Genomic DNA, 27,961 nt, shown 5'->3' on the forward strand with positions numbered 1-27,961 from the left:
AAGTCAGTTAACAAACATTTATTGAGTATTTACAATATGCAATGCATGTTAAGCACTGGATATTCATATACAAGCAAAATAAAGATGGTCATTGAGTGCTTACAATATTCAATGTGTGTTAAGAACTGGATATTCATACACAAGCAAGGAGTTTGTAGTATAATTTCATTAGCTAGAACTCTTTTAAAGTTGATGTCCCCAAAGGTCATTGTTAGTTTTTTTATGATACAGACACCTGACTGGATCCATTTATGAAGATAGTTGAAGAAATTCTTAGTTTAAAATCAGTATTTTTAACATTTACGCTTAATTCTTCTTTGAGTTATGGTTAGAACTTAAAAAAAAGTCGTACAAAATATTCATAGCCACATTCTTTGTGGTGGCAAAAAAAAAGAAAGTGAGAGAGAATCCCTCAATTGGGGACTCAAAAAATTGTAGTATAGGATGGTGAAGGAATACTATTGTGCCGTAAGGAATAATGGACTGAAGGATTTGTATGTGAAAAGGAAAAACCACCATGAACTGATGCAGAGTGAAATGAGCAGAACCAAGAGAATACTGTACACAGAAAGTGAAACATTGTGGAACTAGTGAATGTAATAATGGACTTTGCTACTAGTAGCAATGCAATGATCCAGGAAAATCCTGAGGGACTTATGAGAAAGAATGCTCTCCAAATCAAGAGAGTGAACTGGGGGAGCAGAAGTGCAGAAGAAAAACATTTGACTAATCATGTTTATATATTTGTTTATATGGGCACATGATTTGGAGTTTTGGTTTCAAAATATTGCTCTATTGCAAAAATGAATAATATGGAAATAGGTATCAAGGGATAACATTTGTATAACCCATTGGAATTGCTCGTCAGCTCTGGGAGGTGAGAGGGAGAGAAAATGAATCATGTAACCATGGCAAAATATTTTTTTTAAAAAGAAACTGTGATAAGCATACTATTTTCAGTTTCCAACAGCATACCTTCTGTGTTTATTGCACATCACAGACACTGAGTTGGTTCAATAGGCTGAAAAGGGTCAGCATCCTTTTTTCTTCTTCCTTTGGTTCCTTCAAGCAATGAAAAGTTCTGTGTTCCTTCATGTTGATAAGAAAACCTAGAGACTTACCACCAGAAGGTTGACCAAAAGGTGAAGAAATAGTGGTCACGCTAACACAGCAAACAGTCACAAATGAAAGGAGGAGTGACTTGTGATATATAAGAGTGGGTAGAGGACTTAAATAATGAAATGAATATTATAGTAGACTAATACAATTGATAATTTTCAAATGTTCAAGTAAATTTTCAATAGTGATTCCCTTCAGATTAAGGGTTCTCAGTCTGAAGGTGATGAACCATTAAAGGGGTGTATGGATAGATTTCATGGAATCTTTGACTTTAGATAGGGAAAACTAAATTTATTTCTACACAATTGATATATAATGCTATGTAATGTAATACTAAGCATTTTATTTCACATATTTGAAAATATTTTTTGGAGAGAAGTTCCAATTGGTTTGTTAAAGTTTGGCAGACTGTACCAGATTATCAAAGGGATTCATGACTCAAAAAAGTTAAGAATCCCTACTATTTATGGTGATATCCTCCAAATATTATCGTTTGTCAATGATGTTTTTGTATCAAGCCCCAAAGTTATGAAAAGATTCCTAAGGTAGATCTTTAATCTCTGAAAAGAATTTGACCTATCTGCACAGGAAAAAAATAAATGGATGAAGAAGTTTTAGTTTTTAGTCCAAGATAAGCACTTAGATGAACAACCTATAAAGTTGATATTTATATATCTTAAATAGATATTACAAACCAATTATGAATCAGCCCTAAGAGTGAATGGGAAAAGTGAGCTGTTTTGTCCTTGGAAAACCATAAGGTTCTTTTAATGACCCCAAGGTTCTCCATAAATCCAAAACATGTCTATTTAATATCATCATTCTTCTGGTAATATTGTAGAGCTGTCAGTAATAGAATGCTAACAGGTTGGGGAAAAATGGAGTTGAAGATCAGGCAAAGGGAAATGGACAGGCTCATGGTGGGCATGAACAGGCTATAGAACTTTACAACTAAGTAATTATACTAAGGAAGTAAAGTAAAAGGTTGTTATCAATTAAATGTATGCTCACATAATGAAAATGAGTGCAAGTTAACCAAGAATCAGGTGAGTGTGAGGGAGATCTTTCTAGAATATTGGGTAAGACAACATGGATGGGACTTTCACAGGAAATAAAGGCATCACAGGATGTAAAGGGTTCGAGTTGCATTTTTTGAGGAAATATCCAAGCCAATGGGCTCTCAGATATTTTGGAATACTGAAATAATAGATCAAATAAACAAAGCTAATTAGAATTGCCCCAAGAAGTACTCTGGTAGACAAGATTAGTTTGTATTAGTGGTGGAGTTAAATACTGAACATGCACCAATTTGTAGATCTTTGCCAAGATCTCAGACCATGGTTAAAATCTAAAATTATATGTCCTGGGTTGGTGTTAACACTATTTTTTCCTCATTACGTTAGAAATGGAATTTTCCTGAGTAAGTGCTTGTCCCATTTTTCTTCACATATGTGAGCACTGTTATAATAAACAAAACAAACATGTAGCTAAATGGCCCAGTGGATGGAGAACCAGGCCTAGAAATAGGAGGATTTGGGTTCAAATCTGATGTCAGACACTTCCTAGCTATGTGATCCTGGGCAAGTCATTTAACCCTCATTGCCTTCCCCTTACTGCTCTTTTGCCCTAGAACTAACTAATACAGATTCTTAATTCTAAGACAGAAGGTAAGTAAGGGTTATTATTTTTTTATGCTAGATTGTGAGTCTAATGATTCAATGTCAAAGCCATTTCCTTACCTGAGTGACTTTGGATAAGTTACTAGCTTTTTCTAGCCCTTTGTTTCCTCATCTATAAAATAAGGGGATTGAACTAGATAATTCCCAAGGTCCTTTCTAGCACCTGATCGTTGGAATGTGCTGTCAGACAAGGAAGTAGTAAGTGGTAATAATAATACCTGACATTTATATGGCACTTTAATGTCTGCAAAGCACTTCACCTACATCATCTTATTTTAACCTCATAGCAAATAGACAGAGTAGGTACTATCATCTCCATTTGGCACATTAGGAAAGCGAACATCAGAGGGGTTAAGTATCTTGCTTGCACAATGCTAGTAAATACTGGTCTAAGATTAAAAGACTAGATCTTTCTCACCACAAAGTCTTGTGCTCTGCCTCCTATAGCACATTGTCTTTCTTTTACAACAAAACAAAACAAAACAAAACAAAACAAAAAAAAAAAACCTTACCTTCCATTTTAGAATCAACACTAAGTATCAATTCCAATGCATAAGAGCAGTAGGCAGTGAGATTTATGTGACTTGGGTCACTCAGCTAGGAAATATTTGAGACCAGATTTGAACCCAGGACCTCCTATCTCCAGACCAGGCTCTCTATCTACTGAATCCCCTAGCTGCCCCGATAGCACACTGTCTTTCAAAAAGACAGCAAAAAAGAAGTAGAAGAGTTGTTAAGCTTTCACTAAACCAGTCTTGGTATAATTCCAGATTCAATGGAAGGACAGGATGGGGAGTAGGGAGGATAAAGGCTTAGTTATGTTCATAGATTTTAGTTGTGATTTCTTCTGCATCTTTGTGGTCCCAGAGCCTTCTTTGTTTTGTTTTGTTTTGTTTTTCCTCTAACGTTTTGTTTCTTTTCTTCTTTCCTTGCAGGGAAGTGATGATGACATGGTGGATAAGAACAAATGCTGTACCCTCTGTAACATGTCTTTTACATCAGCAGTGGTGGCTGACTCACATTATCAAGGGAAAATCCATGCCAAAAGGTTAAAACTGTTGCTAGGAGAACAACCCCCGGTAAAGGCCACAGGTAGGCTATGAACAATAACCATCGGGAGATGTTGGAAATAGAACACTGTATATCTCATTAATTACGCTTGCTATTCTGAAGTAGAATTGGTTGAAGCAGCAGCTTAATCATGGGCCTTATTAAAAATAATAGTAAATAGCTGGATAAGTAACCAAGTCAAGGGAGTACCACGATTCTTTCTTCTTGCTGTCATAACAACTTTCACAGAATTGACGAAGCTCATTATATCACTTTGGTTTATTTTGATTCATAGGTTAGCAGCCTAGATTAGCTTTCCTTTAATTAACATCCTGGGAAATGGCTTATCTCTTAGAAGAACATGAGCATTGGAATGAACCATGGATTTGGAGTCACGAGAGCTAAGTTTGAATCCTGGCTCAGTGACTTACCTGGAACAAGTCATTACATATCTGTGGAACTCATTTTCCTCATTTCTAAAATGAAAATATGTTTTTCAGGTTTCTTTCAGCTTTAAATCTGATTCTTTAAGCATGAATATGAACCTTTAATTTTAGATGTTCTTTGATGGCTATATATTCATAAATATACATACATGTAGGCATGTATACCTTAGTATAGAATTAATATAAAATTCCTGTTTGTGGTTTACAATGGAGCATATTTTATTTTGAATTTGAGGGTTACTATGTTTCTTCAAAGAATGTGAATTCATTAAACATCTGTCTGTTTTTGACATTTTGCCACAATTATAATAAGATTATTTTCATATTTAAGAAGTAAAATATTATTGAGAACGTATTTAGCATTGGCATAATGGGTAAAATGCTGGACTTCCATTCCAATCCAATGAACCTTTATCAAAAATTTATTTAGTGGGCAGCTGGGTAGCTCAGTGGAGTGAGAGTCAGGCCTAGAGACAGGAGGTCCTAGGTTCAAATCCAGCCTCAGCCACTTCCCAGCTGTGTGACCCTGGGAAGGTCACTTGACCCCCATTGCCCACCCTTACCAATCTTCCACCTATGAGACAATACACCGAAGTACAAGGGTAAAAAAAATGTGTTTAGTCTTTAAGACATTGCTGGATGATGGGCATGAAAACGAAAAAGGTGGGAAATGGCCTCTGGTCTCAAAAAGCTCATCTTCTACTTGAGGAGATTCAACAGGTAAACAGACAGGAAGATACATAATCATTTGTGGATGGGGCAAGTACTAGAAACTAAGGACATTGAGAATGGTGTCTTATAAAAGAGTCTTATAAGAGAGTCTCAAAAGGAAACCAGAAATTATCTTAAATCCTATAACTAACACATACCGTCAATCAACCAATCAATAAATGTTTTTACCTTCCATCTTAGAATCAGTACTGTGTATTGGTTCCAAGGCAGAAGAGCAGTAAGAGTTGGGCAATGTGGTTGAAGTGACTTGCCCAAAGTCACACAGCTAGGAAGTGTCTGAGGTCAGAGTTGAACACAGGACTTCACATCTCTAGGTATGGCTTTCAATCCATTGAGCCACCCAACTGCTTCCTCATAAACATTTTTAAGCACCCCAACTAGGCACTGTGCTAAGGAGGCAAAAGGAAACAAAATATATTTTCTGCCTTCAACAAGTTCATAATCTAGTGGGATCTACACAAGTCATTTAACTTCTAGATGCCTCAAGAAAACTGCCTAGGACTTTTCTACTAAATCATAGAATTATTCATTGTAACACATTATGTGCTTTGGTCAAAATGTCAAACATTTATTCAGCACCTACTGTGAGCTAGGATCATATTGAATGCTGAGGACACAAAAGAACTGTCTCTGCCCTCAAGGAACTTACTGTATAATATGAAGGGGGTTCTCATACTAAGAGTTCTACAACCATAGAATATCAGGGATCATTAACAAATTTTCTATTTGTCTAACTATAAAAAGTGTCTAATTATTAGCTGAGTATAGTAGATCCAGAATCAGACAATCTGGGTTTAGGTTCATGCTCTGTCTCTTATTACCTGAATGATCTTGGGAAAGTCATTTCCTATCCATCCATGGACCTTACTGTTCCTGTTTCTAAAGGGAGAGGTTGGGCTAAATGATATCTGTAGTTTCTTCTAGCTCTAAATTCTAAATTCTAAATTCCTAGGTAAATTCTCGTCCAACTCCATGATTGTGTGAAATATTACTTCTGTTGCAGTAAAATCAAAATATAGAGAATTCGAACAAAGCAGAATTGTTTTGTAATCCTTTAAAGAGGTGGGGAATCTTTCATAATTATTACTACTGTCAGGTTAGTTCCTTTATATATATACTGGAATTAAAGTTTAGCTTTGCATTCTACCTCACTGTCTAATGAGTTGTGAATAGATCATCAGTATAATTAAATGGCCCTTTAAAAGAAAAAAAGGACATAAATTTTAGAAAGTCTAAGAGATCCTTATATTCTTTTTATACTCTTGGCTAAAGCCAAATGAGACAAATAATTGTTCTCTGATGATGCCTGAAACTTGCTTTTTATTTCTTTTTTCATTCATTAATTCGTTCATGTTTCCATTCATTCATTCATCCACCTATCCATTTATGCTTTTATTCACTATTTCCATTATCTAATCAGTCAACGGAGCACCCACTGTGTATCTCTATGGGGCTCTATGTTAGCGTTGGGGATACAAAAAAAAAGAAAAAGCAATTCCTGCCTTGAAAGAGCTTGTATTCTAATGGGAGATAACATATATGAATTAGAATATGTGCGAAGACTACAGAGTAAGTGGAAAGTAACATTAGAAGGAAGGAAACTGGAAGCTTGGGAAAGCCTCCTAGAAGTGGTGCTTGAATTAAGCCTTAAATAAAAGTCAGAATTTCTAAGAATCAGAAGTGTAGGAGGAGAGGATTCCTGGTATGGGAAATAGCAAGTACAAAGACACTGAGATGGGAGATGGAGGATCTTGCACAAGCAACAGGAAACAAGCCAGTATAGCTAAATTATATTGAGTTTGTGAAAGAGAATAGATTGTAAGGAGATTGAAAGGGTAAGAAAGAATATAGGCTATGAAAAGTTATGAATGCCAAATGAAGGACTCTATATTTTATACTGCAGGTATTAAGGAGCCACTTCCCTTATTGATCAGCTTATTGATTAGAGGCTGACCTAATTGAACCTACCCTTTTAGGGAAAACACTTTGGCATCTGAGAGAAGGGTTAATTAGAGATGGGGAAAGGTTGAGGTAGAGGAGACCAATTAGGAGGTTATTGCTACAGTTCAGGTGAGAGGTGACAAAGCCCTGAACTGGGATGGAAACTGATTTTTTCTAAGTTTATATAATATAGACTTCCATTGTTTTGTGTATGTGAAATTTAGAAATGAACATATTTTTATAGGAATAGTCTGTATGTAAGCATAAGATATCCATAGTTTACATTGCTAAATTTACAAAATACTTTCTTCACAGTCCTGTGAGATAGTTAGTGCAAGCGTTAGTATTCCCATTTTTCAGATGAAGAAACCAAGGCTTAGAAAATTTAAGTGACATGCAATAATGAACCTGTATCTATTCGAGAAAAGGTGTGTCTTGCTTCTCCAAAAGGTTTATTAACATCCACCAAAGAAACTACTCCATTTGCTCTCTAAAATAGACATCCGAAAACACTTGTCACTAAGCATTTCCCTTTTATGTTTAACCAGTCCTTTTGTTTTCCATGGCTAAACTCAACATTTATGCTAAGCTTAGATTTTGGAAGTAGTGAGGGAATGAGAGAACAATGTCTTTGTTTATAGTCTCTATTAGCAAGTGCTAAAGTTATTTTTTATTTCACTTTGTGATAAAAATAGTTCTCTGTGAATTTAAATACAACTTCAACACAACAAAATACCAGTTTGTTTTCATGAATCCAAACACCCTCAGAGCTAGAAAATGTTCCTAGGGCAATGTGGGAGTTGCTGTCAATAAACTAAATCTTCTTTGAATGTAGCTGAAGCTCACAGTGCCCACACATATTCATCATCACAGAAATGGTTGGAGCACTCTCTCGATTGCCTTGGCCATCACATCTGTAGAGCTGTCATTAGATTTTGACAAATTTAGGGGATTGTTCTCTTTCTGTATTGACATGATCAGGATAGCATTTGATTAGTAAACAAATATTCCTTAGGTAACACTATTTTAATAAGCACTGGTTATATTAAAAAAAAAGGTAAAAGCCTGCCCTCAAAGAGTTCACAGTGTACCAGGGGAGACAACATGAAACCAACTATATACAAAAAAGCTATAAACAAAATAAATTAGAGTTCATCCACAAAGGGAAGGCATTAGCATTGAGGGGGATCTAGAAAGACTTCCCATTGTCAATTGAATTTTAGCAGGGACTTTAAGGAAATCTGGAATTAAAGATATGAATCTCCAGTTCATCCAATGAAAATGTTCCAAATTGGGAGATTGTGAGTATTGTTTAAGGAATGGGAAGGATGTCAGTGCCATTGCATCCAAAGCATTTGGGAATATTAGAGTGTGAAAAGACTGAAAAGGTGGTGGTGGTAGATTATGAAGGATTTTGAATGCTAATGAGGAAATTTTGTTTTTTGATCCTGAAGGTAATAAGGAAATACTGGATTTTATGGAGGGATGACATGGTCAGACCCACCCTTTAAGAAGATCAATTTGATGACTGAAAGGAGAATTGACTCAACTGGGGGGAGGGACAGAATGGCTATAGCTCTGCCAGTAACCCTGATGAAGGACCAACCTCTTTCACCCTCTGAGAATTCTTATAGCCAACCTTTAAAGTTAAACCTAGACCTGACCTCAGGAAAGTTATCTCTAAACTGGCCGTAATACTATAGTACTGACTGAGCATTCAGGAGGGAGAATAAAAGACCCAATGGAGACTTCCCTATTTGAGAGTGGTATAGCTCTTGGGAGTTTGGCTAGCTGGATAGCCTTCTGTGTCTGCCTGTGTATTCAGGTCTTATGTATATCCCTGGGAAAAAGCCTCTGCATTGAATTGTGCAGTGTATTGCAAACTGCTGTAAATTTTAAGCCATAATATAAACCAAAGAATTAGACTGTATTGATGTAATTCCAAAAGCACAGTAAAAAGATCTGTGTGCTTGACATCTTCTGAGTCTTGTCATGTTCTTTTGGACAAAGGTCACAGGATCGTAGCAGTCAGAAGTCTTAGGATTCTTGACATCTTGTGTATTGAGAAAAAGGGAAGTTCCGAAAAGCTACCAGACCCAGATAGCTACTGCTGCAGTGAGACAAGTTGGGAATGGGGAGTGGAACCCAGATAGGTGATGCGTGCATGATGCTACAATGATGCTACAAGCTGATTCTGGGGGGAAAAAAAAAACAACTTCTTTCCATTGCCACTACTTTGTTTCAGGTCTCATTTTTCTTGTCTGGCTTATTATTGCAAGATATCCTCTTCATTGGTCTCCCGGGTCCCAAATCTGCTCTTCTCTTCTCCATCTTAGATATTATTAATATATTGCTTCTTCCAGGGAATAACTCTGATACGGATACTCTCCTATTGAAAAAATGGGGGGGGGGAGTTCTTGTTCCTTGCTGAATTAAGACTAGATAACTTTAACTTGGCATTTAGACTCCAATTCAGAGAGATTTGAAGCAGACCGATAAGAAAACTATTACTATACAACAGAAAAGCTGTCTCTACCTTGACATATTCAGAGAATATGGTTCACACTTTTCTACCCCTGAGTCCTTACTAATATTAATCCATTCCTTTAATAAGCATTTATTAAAAGTTTGCTGTTGTGAAAAGTGCCATATTTGGTACCAAGGGAGACAGAAACTGAACTAAGGATCAATCTCTGCCTTCATGAAGCTGACACTTTAGCCGCAATTTCTTATCTCCTTCCTCTACTAAATATTGAAAATCTAATGATATTTGAATACTCAATTTCCCTATAAAATCTTTCTTGATTGCATATGATCTAGTATGACTCTGGGAAGCCTCCTTTATATTTGCTAAATTGCATTTACTGTTTTCTGACTTATTATCAGTTGAATACTTGTCTCAACTTGCTTTATTAAATTATAAAATTTAATAGGGTAAGGTAAAATTTAAGAGGGTAAGGTCTTCTCTTATTTTCTATTCTCTACAGTATATGGTATCTTAAATAGGATTGGTCAATAAATAAATATTTATTAATCACTATATGTTAGGCACTGTGCTAAATGTTAGAAAGGCAAAAACAATCCCTGTTTCCAAGAAGCTGATTTCCTAAGGTGTAAATAACAATGTACATACAAAGAGTCAATGGAAATTTATATTAGAAGGCAGAGACATCAGGGCCGAGGTCTCTTGTGAAAGGTAGATTTTGAACTCAGTCTAGAAGAAGACAAGTGTAGCTGGATAGTAGAATGTGTGTAGGAAAGTAAAGGCTATGAACACCAGAAGGGTGAGGACAGGGCTGGCTAAAATGGGTTTTAAAGAACAAGCCAAGGATATTTGATCTGAGAGGTAATAGAGGGTCACTGGCGTTTACTGAGCAGAAAAGTTTATATAGTTGGATCTGAACTTTTAAGAAATCATCCCAGCAGCTAAGTGGAGGATGGATTACAGAGGAGAGAGATTTGAAGCAGACCAATTAGAAAGCTATTACTATACAACAGACATGAGGACCTGTAAAAGAAAGAAAAGAAGTGGTTGTGTGAATGGACAGAACACTATTAGACAATCAATAAATATTTATAGAATTGAAAAGACATTCACTTGGCATTCACTGTTTAGCTAGTGAGAGTGGGAGGACTGGGACAGATTGTATGCTTTCTCCCTTCCATATACACGTTTTTAAGGTTTGATGAGGCCTTTTCCCCACTGATATCTTTCCCCCTTATTTTCTAAGTCACGATTTTTCTTGATATCAATTTAATAAATTTTAACTCAATATAAAGTTAGGGTTGAAGAGACCCATGTGAAGTGATCATTTTTATGCTTCTTTCTTTCCTGACTGCTTCTTTCCTAATGTATTAATATCCACTCACTATTTTACATGGAAAAGCCAGAGAGGTTCAATGCAAATGCCAAGGATGATGTGAAGAATGGATCTGTCTTTGTCCATGTGAAGCCTTTTTAATATAAAAAGTGTCTCTATGGCATTTCTCTCCTGAAGGATTTCACCCTTCACTGAGGTACTGCAACAGCTCCCTGAGTGGCTACAGGGATTCTAAAGATGGCAAATACAAAACCCTCTACTAAGTCTTCTATAGGGGTGTATCAGTGTGACCTTGGGAATTAAATCATCTGGGTGACTCACTGTTTTATCTTATAATTGCTCTTTATTTCTGGTATTAAAAGAAGAAAGAAGAAGAACAACAGCAAAGAAGAGGAGGCGGTGGGGGGAAAGGAGAAAAGAGAGAAAGAAAAGAAAAACAAAGGAAGAAATAAGGAAAGAAAAGGAGGGAAGGAAGGAAGGAAGGAAGAAAAGAAGAAAAGAAGGAAAGAAGGAAGAAGGAAGGAAGAGACAGGCACATTTTTCTCTTTTAGTTGCACTACTCATGCTGCCTCTCTGTAGAAAACAGGCCCATCACTGAAGTAATCATTGGGTAGGCACAGTTTGAGCAAAGATCACTGTTTTTTTGAGGTACTCTATCTGATGAGGGCAAATGATTGGAAGATATGAATTAGCCCCTTCCCTCTTACAGTGAAAGTACGTTTGGTTAAAAAGATTGTCTTATAGTATTTGTTTCTATTGTGTTTTTCTCCTTCAGATTGATGAGTTATTACTAGGTCCTCAGAAGGTCTGGCACATCTCATGGAACAAAAGTAAAGCTTTGTGTGTCTGATGATGCCTGAAATCCCATAAAAATTCAAGATTCCATAATTCTTTGATTCTGGGTATAAATCAAACATCAGACTCTGTTCTCTGAAAGGCAGGCTGGATTTAATCTTGCTTGGGAACCTCTCATTAATATTTGTAGCTCATTATGCATATGCCCAGGCTTTTTCCTGGGAAGATAAGAATCTGGATTATGTCTCTTAAAGGTCCCTCTAGCAGACAGTTGAAAACATTTGTTAAATGCTTACTTTATGCTATGCTAGAGATTCAGATAAAAGCAAAAAGGACAGCTTCTGCCTTCAAGGAGTTTCTTTGGGGGAAAGACTATATAAAAAGTGATTGAATGGAGGGGAGGTTTAGAAAGATTCACAGGAAGGCTTGGTAGTGAGGTCCAAGAGAGTCCAAAGTGAAACAGAGAGGGGAATTAATTATGAACTGATTGGATCTTTCCCCAGATGAAGGCCCCTGGAAGGAACTCACCAATGGGAGAAGGGGGCAAGGTCATTTGAATGATGTTTTAGAGTGAGATGGTCCTAGGTACTGAGCAGATTTCTGGGAGAGAAAGTGGCTAGTTCTTAGTGGTGAAAACCTCAGGAAACATAAAGGCTAATACAAATTATGTATAGAATAGGGTTAGCAAAAACAGTGAGATAAGATTTATAGTTGAGCTTCCTTTAACAATACAAGAGTTAGATCTCTCATTTTTGTGATCTTCATGTCCTTCCCTTCAGAAATTCAATCATAGTCCTCACAAAAACTCACAGTCTGACACTTAATTTCTCACAAAATACTGGATGTCATTTTTAGCCACATGCAGTGGAATTAAGACACTTGAAGGGGCAACATTTTCATTTCATAACTTGTCTGGGTATCTTAGTGCTCTTCACATTTCCTTGTGCCAATGTCAATGTTGCTGTCCAGTTGTTTCAGCCATGCCTTTGTTCTTCAGTTATTTTAGGCATTATTCTTCATGACTCCATTTGGGGTTTCCTTGGTAAAGATACTGGAGTGGCTTGTCATTTTAATTCAACAACTCATTTTATAAACATTCAGGATCAACATACCCATTATTATTCCTGCATCTTCTTTTGGTCTGCATCTCTCTCCTAGTCCTACAGTTTTCACAGCATGCTGCAAGAGGTCTTCAGTTGTTGAAGGTTCTAAAGCTCCTAGTTTTGCCTTGGCATTTCTCTTCATTTAATAGTTTGTCTATGTGATCATTTCCCATGGCTGGCTCCACATTCCTCATGATGGTTCTGTCTAGATTATTGTGATTCATTATTAGACATGAACCTTATCTTTCTTTCATCCTTAATAGGGAAGGGGAGACTGCTATGCTAATAAAATCACATTCCTAAACACACACACACACACACACACACACACACACACACACACAAAAGCACGAAGTTCTCCCTGTAACTTTTACTCATTGTTCTTAATTGTGCCTCTGGGTAAAATTAGTAGAATAAATAAAATTCTTCATGTGCTCTGTTGATTGATGGATAGATGGAATCATGTGACAAAATTCAAATATCTGATGACAGCTTTCCTATCACCTCATGCCCTCTTCCCCATCCCTGTCTTCTCTTACTCAAGGTTACTCAAATGATAGGGTCTCTGATTTGTTCACTTAGCTCTTTGCTCCTGAGTTAGTGTCTAATATCCATATTTCTTATGAAGCTGATGGGCACAAGCTCTTCTTGAATATTAATAATGATAAAATGTGGGGCAGTATGGTATCATAGTAACAGAGCAGTGATCTAGGCTTTAGGAATCGGCTGATTTGGGTTCCAATCCCAAGCCTTGCGTTAATGAGCTATCTGATTTGGCACAAGCCACTTAATCATGTCTGGGCATCAGTTTTCTCATTTGTGTTGGTTTAGGTAAAAACATAAAATCAGAATTTCAGAGCTAAAATGGATCGTATTCATTTTTACAAAGGAAGAAACTGACGCCCAAAAAAGTAAAGGAATTTATCTCAAATTCCAGGATCTATAAGTTCTTTCCTTAGTCGATAAGTCTATGAAAAGGGAAGGAAAAAGATAACTAAATTCTGTTGAAATCCTCTTAGTGGTTATTTATGATTCACTGAATTTAAGCTTGTGCCTTAAGGTTCTGTTTTGTTTTTCTTTCTTTATTTTTTAATTCTTCCTTTGAGAGCTAAGATCCAAACTCAGTCTTGTTTACCTGATGAGACTTGACAAAGGTCACAAAACAAAATATCCTGCCTTCAGACTGGTGATTTTTTTTCTCCCCTTTGTATCTAGCGAACCCCTACAAATAAGATAATAGGAATAAGAATGAGACTGAAGTCTCATTCAAAACCCTGCAGAGCAATATAAGCTATCATGAGAACATCAAAGATAGGGAATCTTTCAAAATAATATATTAGAATATTTCTTGGTGCAGATGTGTTTGTGAATTATTTAAGGTAAAAACTGCAGCCACAGAGAAGCAGTGGGTATTCTCCACTTCTCACTCATTAATTATTAATAACCTTTTAAGATTAGACATACTCAGACTGGTTAGGTATTATTTTTAGGATTAGCAAGACTATCCTTCTTCAATTTATTCTGAGTCATATATGAACTCCTTTAAATAGATACATTATCTTGAACCAAAGAATACTGTGTTAATAGCCTTGAACCCCACTAACTGCCTGCCAGATAGTTACTGTTTTCTGCCTAGTCAGATCTCAAGTTTGTTGGGTAATCATGCTCAAATTCCTCTTTGTACAGTCACTATGGCTTATGAACACCAGGGGACTTAAAAGTGACTAATACATTGGTTGCTTGCATGGTAGATGGCTTAAGAATGGAAAAATATTTAAATATTTATAGCTTTATTTCCCTGTCAAGTTTCTTCATTGTTTATTTAATTTTTGCTTATGGAAGAGGCAGTAAGGATACTTCACTTTAGAAGCCTGACAACACCTGACCTTCTGTTTTATTATACAACTTTCTCTCCCACTTCAATAATTTTTAAAAGTATTCTATGACATATCTTGGGTGAAGCTATAATAGGATCAGTTCTGCTTGTTATCTTGTCAATATTTGCTAAAATTTGTTAATCTAACCATTAGTTAAAATAGCTAGCCTATAGCTTGTTAAAGTTTACATATTGCTTTACATATATCATCTCATCTGATCTTCATAACAACCCTTTCATCTTGGGCAGGTTTTGAAATCAGGTCTTCCTGACTTCAAGCGCAGTGCTGCTGCTTTGCTATCCAACTACCTCTTCTCAATAAACTCCAGTGACTCCCTATTATCTCCACAATCAAATATAAGCCACTGTGTTTGGCTTAAATGCTCTTCACAACCTAACCTTTTCCACCTTTCCAAGCACTTCCATATTCTCTGTGACCTTAATATGCCATAGCTACCCTTGGAACCCTTTGTTCTTGATTCCATGTTTCAATGTTCTTGTTGGGTTCATTGGTATGGGTACTCCCTATACTCCTATAAATATTAGCCCCTCCAATCCTACCAAATATGCATACATGAGGGACTGACAGCATACAAGGTTCTGTGCTAGGTTTGCTAGGGATACAGAGAGACAATGGAAAATATGCAACATTGTAGTAGAGGGTCTTCAGGAGATTCTGTAGTCAGTCCTTCCAGTAGCGAGCCTCTCTGACTTTAGCTGGAATGACTTTCAGATAGTACACATATATTCCATCATGAGGTCCCTACTAAAAGTGTTTCCATCTTGAGAGTCCTTGATAGAGAGCTTGTGAGTCTCTCTCTATCAGATCCTTTAAGAACCTAGGGTCATTGGAAGGTAGCATGGCACAGTAGAAAAATAACCCCACCTATGTAACCTTGGCCAAGTCACTTGACTTTCCTGGGCCTCAGTTTCTTCCTCTGTAAAATGTAGGAGTTTGACTAGATGACTTCTGAAGTGTTTTCTATCTTTACATCTGTGATCACAGGAGTAACAGTGAGGTCTTTATTGGTATAAATCAAAATTAATTAATTATGGATGAATTAAAATTAATTTTGCTTGGGGAGCTCTTTTCAGAATTTCAAAGCACTCTGGAGATTCCTGGGGATTGCAGAGTCATTTGGCTTGATTAGGGCTGTCCTGTATCTTTGCATATGTCAAAGCTAGATTATCAAAAGTGTGATTACTTGCTTGGGGAGCAAATCACTTAAAATAGGTATGGTTGCTATTAAGATGGCTAGGGACAATATTTGACGTGGCTTGATCTTATCAGGATTGTGAAACCAATATTTAGAGGTTGGTAGGAGCAGTGAACAATGAGAGAAAATGCCCATGTAAGTGAAGGTGGAGTCTTGCACTGCTTATCTTCTGTGTAAATGTGTTTAATGTGCATTTCTCTTCTCCTGGAATCTTGTCAGACTTCAACTTATTTCCCTTCTCTTTTCCTGACAGAGCTGAGAGAGGCAGAGGGAGCTTCAGAGCTTCTCCATAAATTTTCATGCCAGGCACAGAATTGCTTATTTGAGTTCTATATTGAATTAATAAAGATCAGGGTATTCTGGATCTGTTTGAAAGTTACATAAATCCAAATTTTGCATAATGCCTGCACTCAAAGTTCAAACAGTGATGCCCATTTGCATATAAGGTATTATATGCTATAGAAGTTCAATCACCAGATGAGAGTTATTTGGGTTCTCCTAGGATAATCTCTCTAGATCCTGGTTCTGATGGGTGTAAATAATGATCTGTTTGTCAAACAGCCACATCTACATAGTAATAAGATTTTTTGTGAGAACAGATACATTCTGCAATATTCCCACACACACACAAAACCACACTTTTATGATGATATCTCTTGATTTTTCTAATAGTTAAAGTACCAGGTGTTTCTGGCATGGAGCAGCCCTACACACTCAGATCATTGTCATTGTTCTTTAAGACTTCCTTCTTTCCATCTTGGTCCCATAATTCACCCAGGCTCACTAAAATTCCCATGTTCAAAGTCTTGTGGTTATCTTTGACTCTTGGACCCTAACTTCTCATAGTCATTCATTAATAAAATCCTATCAATTTCACCTGTGCAATACTTTTGTCTTCTCGTCCCTATTTCCTTTGCCATCACCCTTGTAGGGGCTGTTACTACTAATCACCTGAACCAAAGCCTTCTAAATGTTCTTCCCACTTCTAGTTGCTATTTTGTCCATCGTATCATTTATACAATGGCCAGAATATTCTTTCTTAGGCATAGTTCTAGCCATATCATTCTGCTAATAAACTAAATACATTAAAAAACTTAAAAAACAAAACCTTTTGTGATCCTTCTTGCTTACCAGGACAGTGAACTCGTCAGTCACTTCCATAGTTTCATTCAAACTTTCCTTTCTAGTCACAGGTCATATCATTATCCTCCACCAAATTAGTGTACTCTGTCCCCTGTGTGGACATGACCCTACCTGTTTCTGTGTTTTTGATCATGATGTTTCCTTTATTGGAATGCCTTCCCTTTCTCTTATCAGCTGTTAGATGCCTACTCATCCTTTAAAGGACATCTCAAATGGTACCTTCTCTATGAAGCCTTTCTTAAATCGCCTCATTGATAAAGATTTTCTACCTTATTCTTTTTTTTTTAAACCCTTACCTTCCATCTTGGAGTCAATACTTTGTATTGGCTCCAAGGCAGAAGAGTGGTAAGGGTAGGCAATGGGGGTAAAGTGACTTGCCCAGGGTCACACAGCTGGGAAGTGCCTGAGGCCAGATTTGAATCTAGGACCTCCCCTCTCTAGACCTGGTTCTCAATCCACTGAACTACCCAGCTGCCCCCTACCTTATTCTTTAAAGCAGAAAATGTTTATACCTTTCTCTTTTACTACTACTAATACTCCTACTGTTAGCTAGCTAGCATTTATATAGCACATTTTGGTTTACAAAGTGCTTTATAAATATTATCTTATTTTTACAACAACCCTGGGAGAGAGAGGCACTATTATTATCCCCATTTTACAAAGGAGGAAACAGAAGCAAAAAAAAAAAGTGATTTGCCAAGGATCACGCAGCTAGTGTGTATCTGAAGTCAAGTTTGAACTCTGGCCTTTCTGATGCCAGGTTCATTGCTTTAACCATTGGTCTATATAACTCACTTTAAAAGACTGTTCAGCTGAGCCCACAAAGACTGATATAATAGAGCACTCCTGCACCAGTCAGGTACCTTTGCTATAAAACCACCAATTCATTTTGGTGTTAGAAGATTGGCCTGTAAGAAGAAAGAGTTCCTTTTCCTCACATTTTGGGATTTCTATTAGTAGCCTAATACCATGCCTTCTGCCTGCTACATTTGTTGGGTTCAGTCATTTTTTTTTAATATCTGATGTGACCCCTTTTGGGTTTCTCTTGGCAAAGATACTGGTTTGACTTGCTATATTCTTCTCTGTTTTTTTTATAGATGAAGAAAAAGGGACAAATAAAATTTGATTCAATGACTTGCTCAGGGTCACACAGCTAGTATCTGAGGTCAGATTTGATTAGTGTACAGGCCTTCAGGCCCAGTTCTCTATTCATCATGCCACCTAGCTGCCCAACCTGTTACACAGTAGTCATTTAATGCATACTTGCTGATTGATTAAATCCCCACTCTAGTGCTCCAGGGAAGGTGGGAGTAGCAAGATACCCAATGTACAAAAGTAATCAGGTTTGAGATAGCTGATTTATTCTCACAGAAGAAATGAAAAGCATAAAAGGTTCACCATTGTGCAATAACAAAATAGGATGCAATAACTTAGGAGTACCATTTCAGTCTAAAGCAGCGATTCCCAAAGTGGGTGCCATCGCCCCCTGGTGGGTGCTGCAGTAATCCAGAGGAGCTGTGATGGCCACAAGTGCATTTGGGGGTGGTGAATAACTGTAAGGGGGCGGTGAGAGTATGTGACAGGGGGCACTAAGTAATGTTTTTTCTGGAAAGGGGCAGTAGGCTAAAATAGTTTGGGAACCACTTCTCTACAGGAAGGTTGATGATTAAACCCCATTAGAATATAAAATGGTTCAAGAACTGCTGGTTTAGGGATTTTACATTTCACCTTGTCACTACACCATCTAAATCTTCCTCCTATGTCTGTGGCAAAATGGCCAGGCTTGGGCCAGTCATCTTGCCATGCTTGGCCTACCTTATGTAAAAGTTTCCCCTGCTTCCAGTCTGTTCCTGTTACTCCACCCATGAACTCAGAACCTCCAGGCCTCTTGAATTCACAGGAAAAAAAGTGCAAATAACTATTATGATTCTAGTTTACCAAGCTGGATTCACGATCCATGTTGGGGTAGGGCGAGGGATAGAGAAAAGAGCTCTACTGATTCGCCTCCTACCCATAGTCAAAATAAAAATTTCACTACAATCATACAATCATATAGGAGAGAATCCTATACCTGAGAGAGGTGAGGGAGCAGGAACTTCCTTTTTGTATAATTAACAAGTCATTGATTCTTCTGGATTCACAGACAATAGAGGGACTCCTCATCATGGTACAGTATAAACCTCTCATGGATTAACCGAATATAGCTGGACGTCTACCACCCAAAACTTAATGTGATCTTTGGAATGAGAAATAATGATTCTAAACATGGTGCCTGATGATGGGAAGGGGATTGGATAGAGGATGAGTAAAGCTACCCATTAGCTCTGGATAATTCATCTGTGCCTTATGTCTTTACTAAAGTAACCTCCATGGAAAGGCAATTAGACTCCCAACCACTCCTAATAGAGTACAATGCTCTGTACAAATTAGGTGCTTGATAAATGTTTGTGATATGGGAACACTCAGATTGCCTGATTGGCTAATATCTCATCTCAACTGATTTAATTTTTATAAATAAATTCTTCAAAATAATATTTCATCTCTCCATGTAAGTCTTCTTCTGATGGATGCCTCATCATTTCACCAGACAAAAACATTTTTTGAGTACCAACTATGTGCTCAACACTGGGATGTATGTAAAATAAGGCAAAAGACAGATTTTCCGTCAATAAACTCACAAATCTAATGAGCAAGATCCTTTATTTGTCTTATTAGGGTAATGTCTACCCACTTTGGGAGGGTCTCATCACCAGAAGGGGGGTCATTAGCTCAAGAATTTTAATCTCATCATTACTAAGGCATAGAGAGTTTTCGATTCACAGTAGTGGAGGAAGAACTCTCACCAATGCTCTCACAAATTGCATTTGAAAGTATTACAGTGTAATCTCTCTTATGTATGAATCATTAGACCTGTTCAAATGGCTGAGAAATTAGAGGTAAATGGAATCTCTTAGGCCAGTGATGGGCAAACTTTTTAAAGAGGGGACCAAAGGAAAAGAAATGCTCATCTGTCAGTCTGTTTCTAAGGCAACTCTTTGGAAATTTCATTGTATTGTATCCTATTCATTGTATTCATCAGTATAAGAATAAAGAGAGCTGACACCCCAATCATGATAGAAATAAGTTTGTTGAGGACACAAGAAATACGGAAGGGATGGCCTGGGAGGAGCTGGATTTAAATTCAGTTCCTATTTACAAAATGCTCAAGCAGGCCAAAAAATCAATTATTAAGGGCCTTGAAAAACACTCAAGACACCCTAATGCATGGTCCATGTTTGAAAAAGTGAGCCAGACTGGACAAAAAACGCCAGCCACATTTCTTGATAGGATTCTCGAGGCTGCAGAAGTGCAGCTAGGCTTGGATATTCTGGATGATGCCACCATCAACCATGTTAAAAGACAATTGGCATAAAAAAATTTAACAATCTTTTCAAAGACCATAACTTATCTTAATTTTTTTGGTTATTGAATTGTATTTTTAAAAAGCTGTTGATCTCATGATGTAGTTATGGTTCAAATCCAGGAATTTCTTTTTATCATATTTTTGGTGGGGGCAGTTGTAGTGATAAAATAATCAGTTTCCATTGGTTACTATGACTCCCTTGGTTCTCAGTGTAGAATAGTTTTTGAGTCTCTATAAACAAAACACAGCATAATTCAACTGTTCAGTCATTCAGTAAACACCTATTAAGTGACTTGAGATTGTACCACATTCAGTCTTTAGGATATCTATTCCTTGTACACTATTTGTGTGAAATATGTCTAATAAACAAATATTACTTCATTTAATATGACACAGCACCAATTTCTCTTGCAGATAATATTTTGTCCAATGCTAAACTTGAAATGTTTACCAAATAAGAGACCCACTTATTCAAATATGATTTGGGGGTTAAATGCTTTCAGGCATTTCAAATTTGAAAGTCTTACTTGATACTGATACAGGAATAATTTACAATTCTCTTGGTGATTACATGAATTCTCAGATTCCATTATCATTTCTATGCAGATTATACTCATATCTTCATAAACAATTCTAATCCCTATTCTGTGCTTCAGACCTACATCATCAGTTGCTTATTGGACATTTGCAAGCAGGTATCCTATAGATCTCTCAAATTAAATATATCTAAAATGTATCATTTAATTTTGCTCCCTTCCCTCAATCCAGCTATCTTTCATTCTTGTTTCTATAAGCATAATGCCTAGAACATAATGGAACACTGTTAGTTGATTGATTAAACTGATTTTGATGAGGATACCATTTTATCCTCCCAGTATCCAGGTTCTTAGTCTGAGATTTATTCTCAACTCTTCACTCTCTCTTATCCTACCCCACTCTCCTGTAGCTAACTACCAAATCTTAATTATTTTATTTACACAGCATCTCTTGCATCCTTTCCACTCTCTTCCCCTGACATCACAATAACTCTACGTCAAGTTCTTTTCACTTCACATGCAGACAATTGTCTAACTGGTTTTTTCTTCCTCAAATCTTGACCCTCTCTAATCCATGACATCCCAAAGGGATGACCTTCATTCAAAGGGCTAAACATATCTTTCTCTTATTAAAAAAACATTTAATACCTTCCTATTGTCTCTAGGTTTTCTGTCAGGCATTTAATCTGCTTTTACAGATTTATCACACGTCACTTCATATCCTCTTTGATTCAACTAAATTGGCCTTCTTACTATTCTTTACATACCACATTTATCTCTCATCTCCATACCTTTGATTAGGTTAGCACCCAGACACACCATCACTTAGTAAAATTACCTACTTTCTTTCAGATCTGTGCTACTTGTAAGAAATATGGATAGAAAAGGATAAATTTAAAAATATTATGGTTTTAAAGGATTTATTGGAATCCATTAGAAAAATAAAGCCATGTGCCTGTTAAGAGTCAGTTTCAAAGTTGTGCCCTGTTGCCTCCTGCTCCCATTCTGGTTCCTGCTCCCAAGGCAGAAAAGAGAAAGTACCAACCCAGACACTCACTATTTATCCTTCTGTTTATGTTATTATGAGATGGTCTTACATCACCAGGTAAGACAAGAAGCCAGTTGGATCATGGGAAATGTAGTTTGAAAGAGGCCTAAATGTCCACAGGAAGTTTAGATCAGGGAACTCAAAATTAGTTCAAGGACTCCCAAATTTCCAATGTCATATACTTCCTACATGAGACTTTTCCTAATCCCCAATTAAATTAGTATCACCCTCTTAAATTGCTTATTTACTGTATATAACAGGACCTCATTTTATGCAACCAACTTATTCTAAGACCCTTCATATAAACTGACAATCACACATAATTGAAAAAACCATTATTTAATAAGTATTTCTTATACAAATAGACCTAAACATTTTATGACTTTTCTTAGGTTTAATAGAGCTTCATTACTTCATTACTCTTGTACTTTAGGGGCATTATTAATAACTAAATAGGTGTTGATGAAACAAAGAGAAGCACTGCTCTGACAGGGACATGACAAATGAGAACTATGGGAAAAGACTCAAGAGTATAAGAAATAAAATTAATATAAAAAAGATAACTTTATAAATATTTTGAGTTTTAAAAGATTTATTAGCAGCCAGTAGAAAATAAAGCCACGTGCCATTCTGGCTTAGTCATTTTAAAAGTCCCACCATTACCTGTTGCCACCATGTTGGATCAGGAGCAAAAGAGGAATTGAAAAACCAGCCATTCAATTTTACCCTCCGGTCTACTTCATCACATAACTGTCAGCGTCAGTGATGGGCAAACTTTTTAAAGAGGGGGCCAAAGAAAAGGAAATGCTCATCTGTCAGTCTGTTTCTAAGGCAACTCTTTTGAAGTTTCATTGTATTGTATCCTACTCATTTTATTTGTCAGATTAGGAATAATGTCAGGCAGCTGGATAGAACATTTCAGGGGGCCACATCTGGCACATGGGCCAGAGTTTGCCTATCACTGGTCTATATCATCATGTAACAACAGGGAGCCAGTGGGCTCATGGGAAATGTAGTTCAAGGACCCCGAAATTTCCAATAACACATTCCCCCATGAGAGCCAAGGGAGACTGGTCTCCCCACAGGCTCTTATAAACATAACCAACTTTTAAATTACAGTAATTTGGGGATAAAAAGAAAAGAGGACAAAAGCAATGCTCCTATGATTGCTAGGCTCATTGACAAAAAGCCATTTGGGGGGAGTCCCCTTTGGCATAAGAGTGTACATTCAAAACAAATGCATTCAACTGCCCACAGTTCAATCAATTGCATCCCAAAGTTCATTGTGGATCTTCTTGATGCAGTGTAGGGTCTCTGCAGGCATCTTCATGGTGCCGTCTCCAAACAGGTTCATTGTCTGGATTCTGGGGAGGTAGCAAATTCTTTTGTCCTGAAATTATTCTCAAAAGAATTTAAACTTTACATTATAAATTATAATACATACATAACCCCCTTAGGAGATTAATAACACATTCCCCCCCTGAAGAGGGTAAACACAAAAACCCAGATCAGCTAAGGATACATGACTGAGTTATTGGGATGTATGAGTCAATTATCAAAAGAAATCCAAAAACCAAAAAAATGTTAAAAAATGACTTGTGGATGATATATAAAATGTCAGAGTCTTATGTGCAAAAAATGTAAGTAAAAGGAAAATAAACTTATAACAGGCCCTTGAATCAAGGCCCAATTAAAGTGATTCATGTAATTATGCAATTACCCATTCAGTAGCCAGGACTATAGAAAGTCATACTTATAAAAGAGAAGAAAGGAGCATATTTTTGTGTAAAAAGGGAAGTGTCATACCCTGGTTTGATTTGCCTTCATTCTCAGGGATAGGGAGGGCCAGGATGATGGCTAGCCTTCAGCACTTGACTAAGATGTAGCTCAGAGAAGGCTAAACTCTAGCAAGTGTCAGAATAGCCTTGATCTCGAATGCCAAATACTAGGTTCAAGTCCTTCAAGACTGGCTTAGAAAATTCCATAAATTCTACCTAGATTGATATGATCTTTTTTTGACCTTGTATTCCTTGACACTATGTAGTTTCTTATCAATCCCACTGGGACTGGTTGGTCTCCTTGACCTTGTGCTTCTTTGCACTGTATAGTGGTTCTTTTGTTCTTTTCTCCTGGAATCAGACACAATCATTAATCACAGTCCTATAACATTTATCAATAAATGGCAGGTTGCCATAGTGTAAGGCTTTTTGGGTATGCATTAATATTATAGCAAATATATACATATATATACATATATATTTCTATTAAACTTAAATTACTATAAAATCAAAAGGGATTAATGTTAATATTTTGGTCAAGTACAAAAATGAGAGAAAAAAGAAACTCAAATACTGTATTGCACATACAAGGGAAAAGAATAACAAAAAATGTTTTAAAAATCAAAAATATATAACTTAGAATCAGTGACACACTGTGATAGAACACAAAGGTTTCTTATCCCAAAATGAGATCCATTTCCTTTTAAACTTTACCATGAACTACTGTATATGCAAATTATTTTTATAAAATAACAGATATATAAAAACAAAACAGTAGTAGAGTAGATAATGCACATTCAAATAAAGTACCAAAATTACAATAACACTTTTAATGACAAAAGCAAACAAACACACTATCATATAAGATTCACATGAGTTTCTATGTAGCCACTTGCTGTGTGATATTTAAAAAATTTATACTTGTACAGGTAAAGCAAATCATTTAACCTTGGCTGAGATATTTTTAACAAAATCTATTATTGCCTCCACCCAAATATGGTGCTGAGCCTAGAATAAAAAACACAAAGCTGATAGAAAAACTTTTTTATTTTGGGGGGTCTAAAATGTAACCAAGAATTTTACATCCTTCTGGTGGGAAAGTAAATTAAAATAAAGAGTTAAAATATCATACATGCAGGACCTCTTTTTGGCTTCCTACATTATATATAAAAAGTTTGGGTAGGAACTTCTATTTGGTTCTCTACCTTTTAATAATAATAATAATAACAATAACAATAATAATGATAATGATAATAATTATATATAAACCTATTCTCCATTCAGAAGTTATTAGGTATCCTAAAGTCAATTTTAAAGACCCCTTATAAAATTACAATTTAAATTCTTAACTCATCATATTCTTTGAGCTTGTATACAATTGTAATCAGTTTTGATGGAGTTCATCCATCATCATATGTAACAATTAACAAAGGCAAAGTAAAATAAAAGACTTGTATAAGCAATATGTGACCTCGATTGTTAAGATGACAAATTCAAGATATATAAGACTTATGGGCTTTTTACAACTTAAAAAAAAATTTGTGTAAGATGTTCATGAGCTTTCACAATGACATGTTGTGCAGTAAAATCATGGGGAAATGGTTCGGATTCAGTAAAATCATATAATAGGATAGACATCAATTGGCTCAATACAGATAAACTTAAAAAATTTAAACCTTAAAGAAATTAGCAAATACAATAATATAAGCAAATGACAAGTTACGATGAGTGTAATCAAAAAACTTTTTACCAATCATAATAGATTTGTTCACTATTAGAATGGTCCAATAAAACATGAACAGAATTTATCTAATAGCCAAAATACAATAGCTTAAAATGATTCTGTGTAACAGAAAGATATTGATCAGATTAACATATGAACTTAAAACAACAAAATTAAGTACAGTAATATACAGAGACTTAAAAAAAAACAGTGGAGTATGAGGAAGTTTACTAATTTTACCTCCAGACTATTAAAGTTTTGTTTGTTTTTTTTTTTTTCATATCCATTCATGTTCCTTTTTTCTGAGCTCTGGGATCTCCTGTAGCAAGAAAGAATTTTGCACTGGGCATGGCTTGGATGACCCTCATAATGGGTATGGTTCAGAGGTTGGATAGACCCAAATGGCCAGGGTGTGTAATCTCTACCTTGAATCTCAGGCAGGATAATCATAAGGAATGGTAGGAGGAAAAAACATTCCACAGCTGGGATCTGTTTGAAATAGGCAATGCAAGGCATGCTTGCCATTCTACTTCTTGTTTGAAGAATAGCCTTTCTTTCCCCTTCCCCTTTGTTGTAAAATGCTCGGGCCCATGTGCTATCTCAGTCCCCACAGACAGAGCCTGGAGGCCTAACTGGGACTGGAAAAGCTGCAGGGTCAAAACCCACATGGGGGCGGGGGGGGGTAATTAAGTGTTAGAAGCTCTCCTCTGGTAAAAGCCCTTTTAGGAGGCTAATTATTGTCTAAGAGGAAACACCCAGACTTCCAGGGCAGGCATTGAGGAAACTATCAGATGTGCACAATGAAAAAGAAGGGGAGTTATACTTCTCAAGTCTCAGGAGATTGGCTCGAAGCAGTAGAGGCAACAGCTCAAGGCACCATTTTGGATTGGGAACCGCATAACAACAGCAACAGAGAATGCCCAGGATCTGGATCAGCAAAGGGGGTGGGGAAACTTGCAGTTGAAAGATCAGCAGCAGCTTTGCTCCCAAGGAGGGGTAGGTGGGGTGGGGGGGCTTCACTGGCAGCCAAGAATATCATGAACAGCAGACAGGAATAGGTAGCTGGAGCTATCAGCAAAAGCATGGTTTTTGCAAGAGAAGTGTCTTTCCCCTTTTTGGCCAAAAACTCCCAGAAAAGCCACTCAAAGGAAAGTAGCTGGGTGGCCCGGGACAATGAGAAAAAGAGAAAAAACAAAAACACAAAACAGGCAGAAGCAGGCCAGCAGCTCCAGTGAGAGTTTGGAGTTCTCTCAGAGTTCTTAGGGTGAGAAGAGGGTGAAAATACATGGGAGGAGAAATGTAGCTTTCCTAGACCATATGAAAAATTGAAAGTTTGTTCTCCAACTTCAGGTGGTTGCCAAAAAATATAAGAAATAAAATGAATATAAAATGATAACTTTAAAGTTATATTATGGATTTTTAGAGATTTATTAGTAGCCAATAGAAAATAAAGCCACGTGCCATTCTGGCTTATTCAGCTTAAAAGACCCACCATTACCTGTTGCCACCATGCTGGATATTAATCTCTTTAGGGCAGATCAACTTTGTTTTTAAATCTGTATTTTCTATTTCTGGCACATAATATACTAGTTAATGCTTAATAAATGCTTATTGATTGGTTAATTGATTGACTTATTAGTAGATAAATGGAATCACTTACCTAAGGGAAATAGAAATTTAGCAACATGTCCAAGGCCACAACACTGCTTAGAGACAGAGATCAGATTTGAACTCAAGTTATTTTTATTGAAAATCCAGCAAACCACATTCTTTACAGCATGCTACCTTTCATTCGTGTATAAATACATTCAACAATTCTTAACTTAGTGTCTACTGTGTGCTGAGTACTACAATGGGTACTATTTGTTATTGTTTTTGATTTAATTATTTAGCTATTTAGTTGTTAATAATGACCCCCAAAGATCCAGCCATTCTGGCTGGCAATTTGGAATCACGCTCAAAGGGCTATAAAAGAATGCCTGCCCTTTGATCCAGCCATACCATTGTTGGGTTTGTACCCCAAAGAGATCATAGATAAACAGACTTGTACGAAAATATTCATAGCTGCGCTTTTTGTGGTGGCAACAAATTGGAAAAGGAGGGAATGTCCTTCGATTGGGGAATGGCTGAACAAACTGTGGTATATGCGGGTGATGGAATACTATTGTGCTAAAAGGAATAATAAACTGGAGAAGTTCCAGGCGAACTGGAGAGACCTCCGGGAACTGATGCAGAGCGAAAGGAGCAGAGCCAGAAGAACTCTATACACAGAGACTGACATTCTGTGGTAAAATTGAATGTAATGGACCTCTGTACCAGCAGCAATGCAATGACCCAGGACAATTCTGAGGGATTTATGGTAAAGAAAGCTACCCACATTCAGAGGAAGGACTGCAGGAGAGGAAACATATAAGAAAAACAACTGCTTGAACGCATGGGTCGGGGTGGACATGACTGAGGGTGTAGACTCGAAACTACCACACCAAAGCAACTACCAACAATTTGGAAATTGATCTTGTTCAAGGACACATGACAAAACTAGTGGAAACGC

The 27,961-nt window shown here is 36.8% G+C and overlaps 1 protein-coding gene across 1 annotated transcript in view; it reads left to right on the forward strand.

Annotated features, from left to right (window-relative positions):
- Positions 1-27,961, forward strand: part of ZMAT4 (zinc finger matrin-type 4) — a 371,506-nt gene that overhangs the window by 218,773 nt on the left and 124,772 nt on the right. The window contains exon 3 of the mRNA XM_044659535.1: positions 3,734-3,890. Within this exon, the coding sequence (XP_044515470.1) occupies positions 3,734-3,890 (157 nt within the window). The remainder of the gene's footprint in view (positions 1-3,733; positions 3,891-27,961) is intronic.

Source organism: Gracilinanus agilis, chromosome 2 (genome assembly GCF_016433145.1).
Source record: "Gracilinanus agilis isolate LMUSP501 chromosome 2, AgileGrace, whole genome shotgun sequence".
Taxonomy (NCBI): domain Eukaryota; kingdom Metazoa; phylum Chordata; class Mammalia; order Didelphimorphia; family Didelphidae; genus Gracilinanus; species Gracilinanus agilis.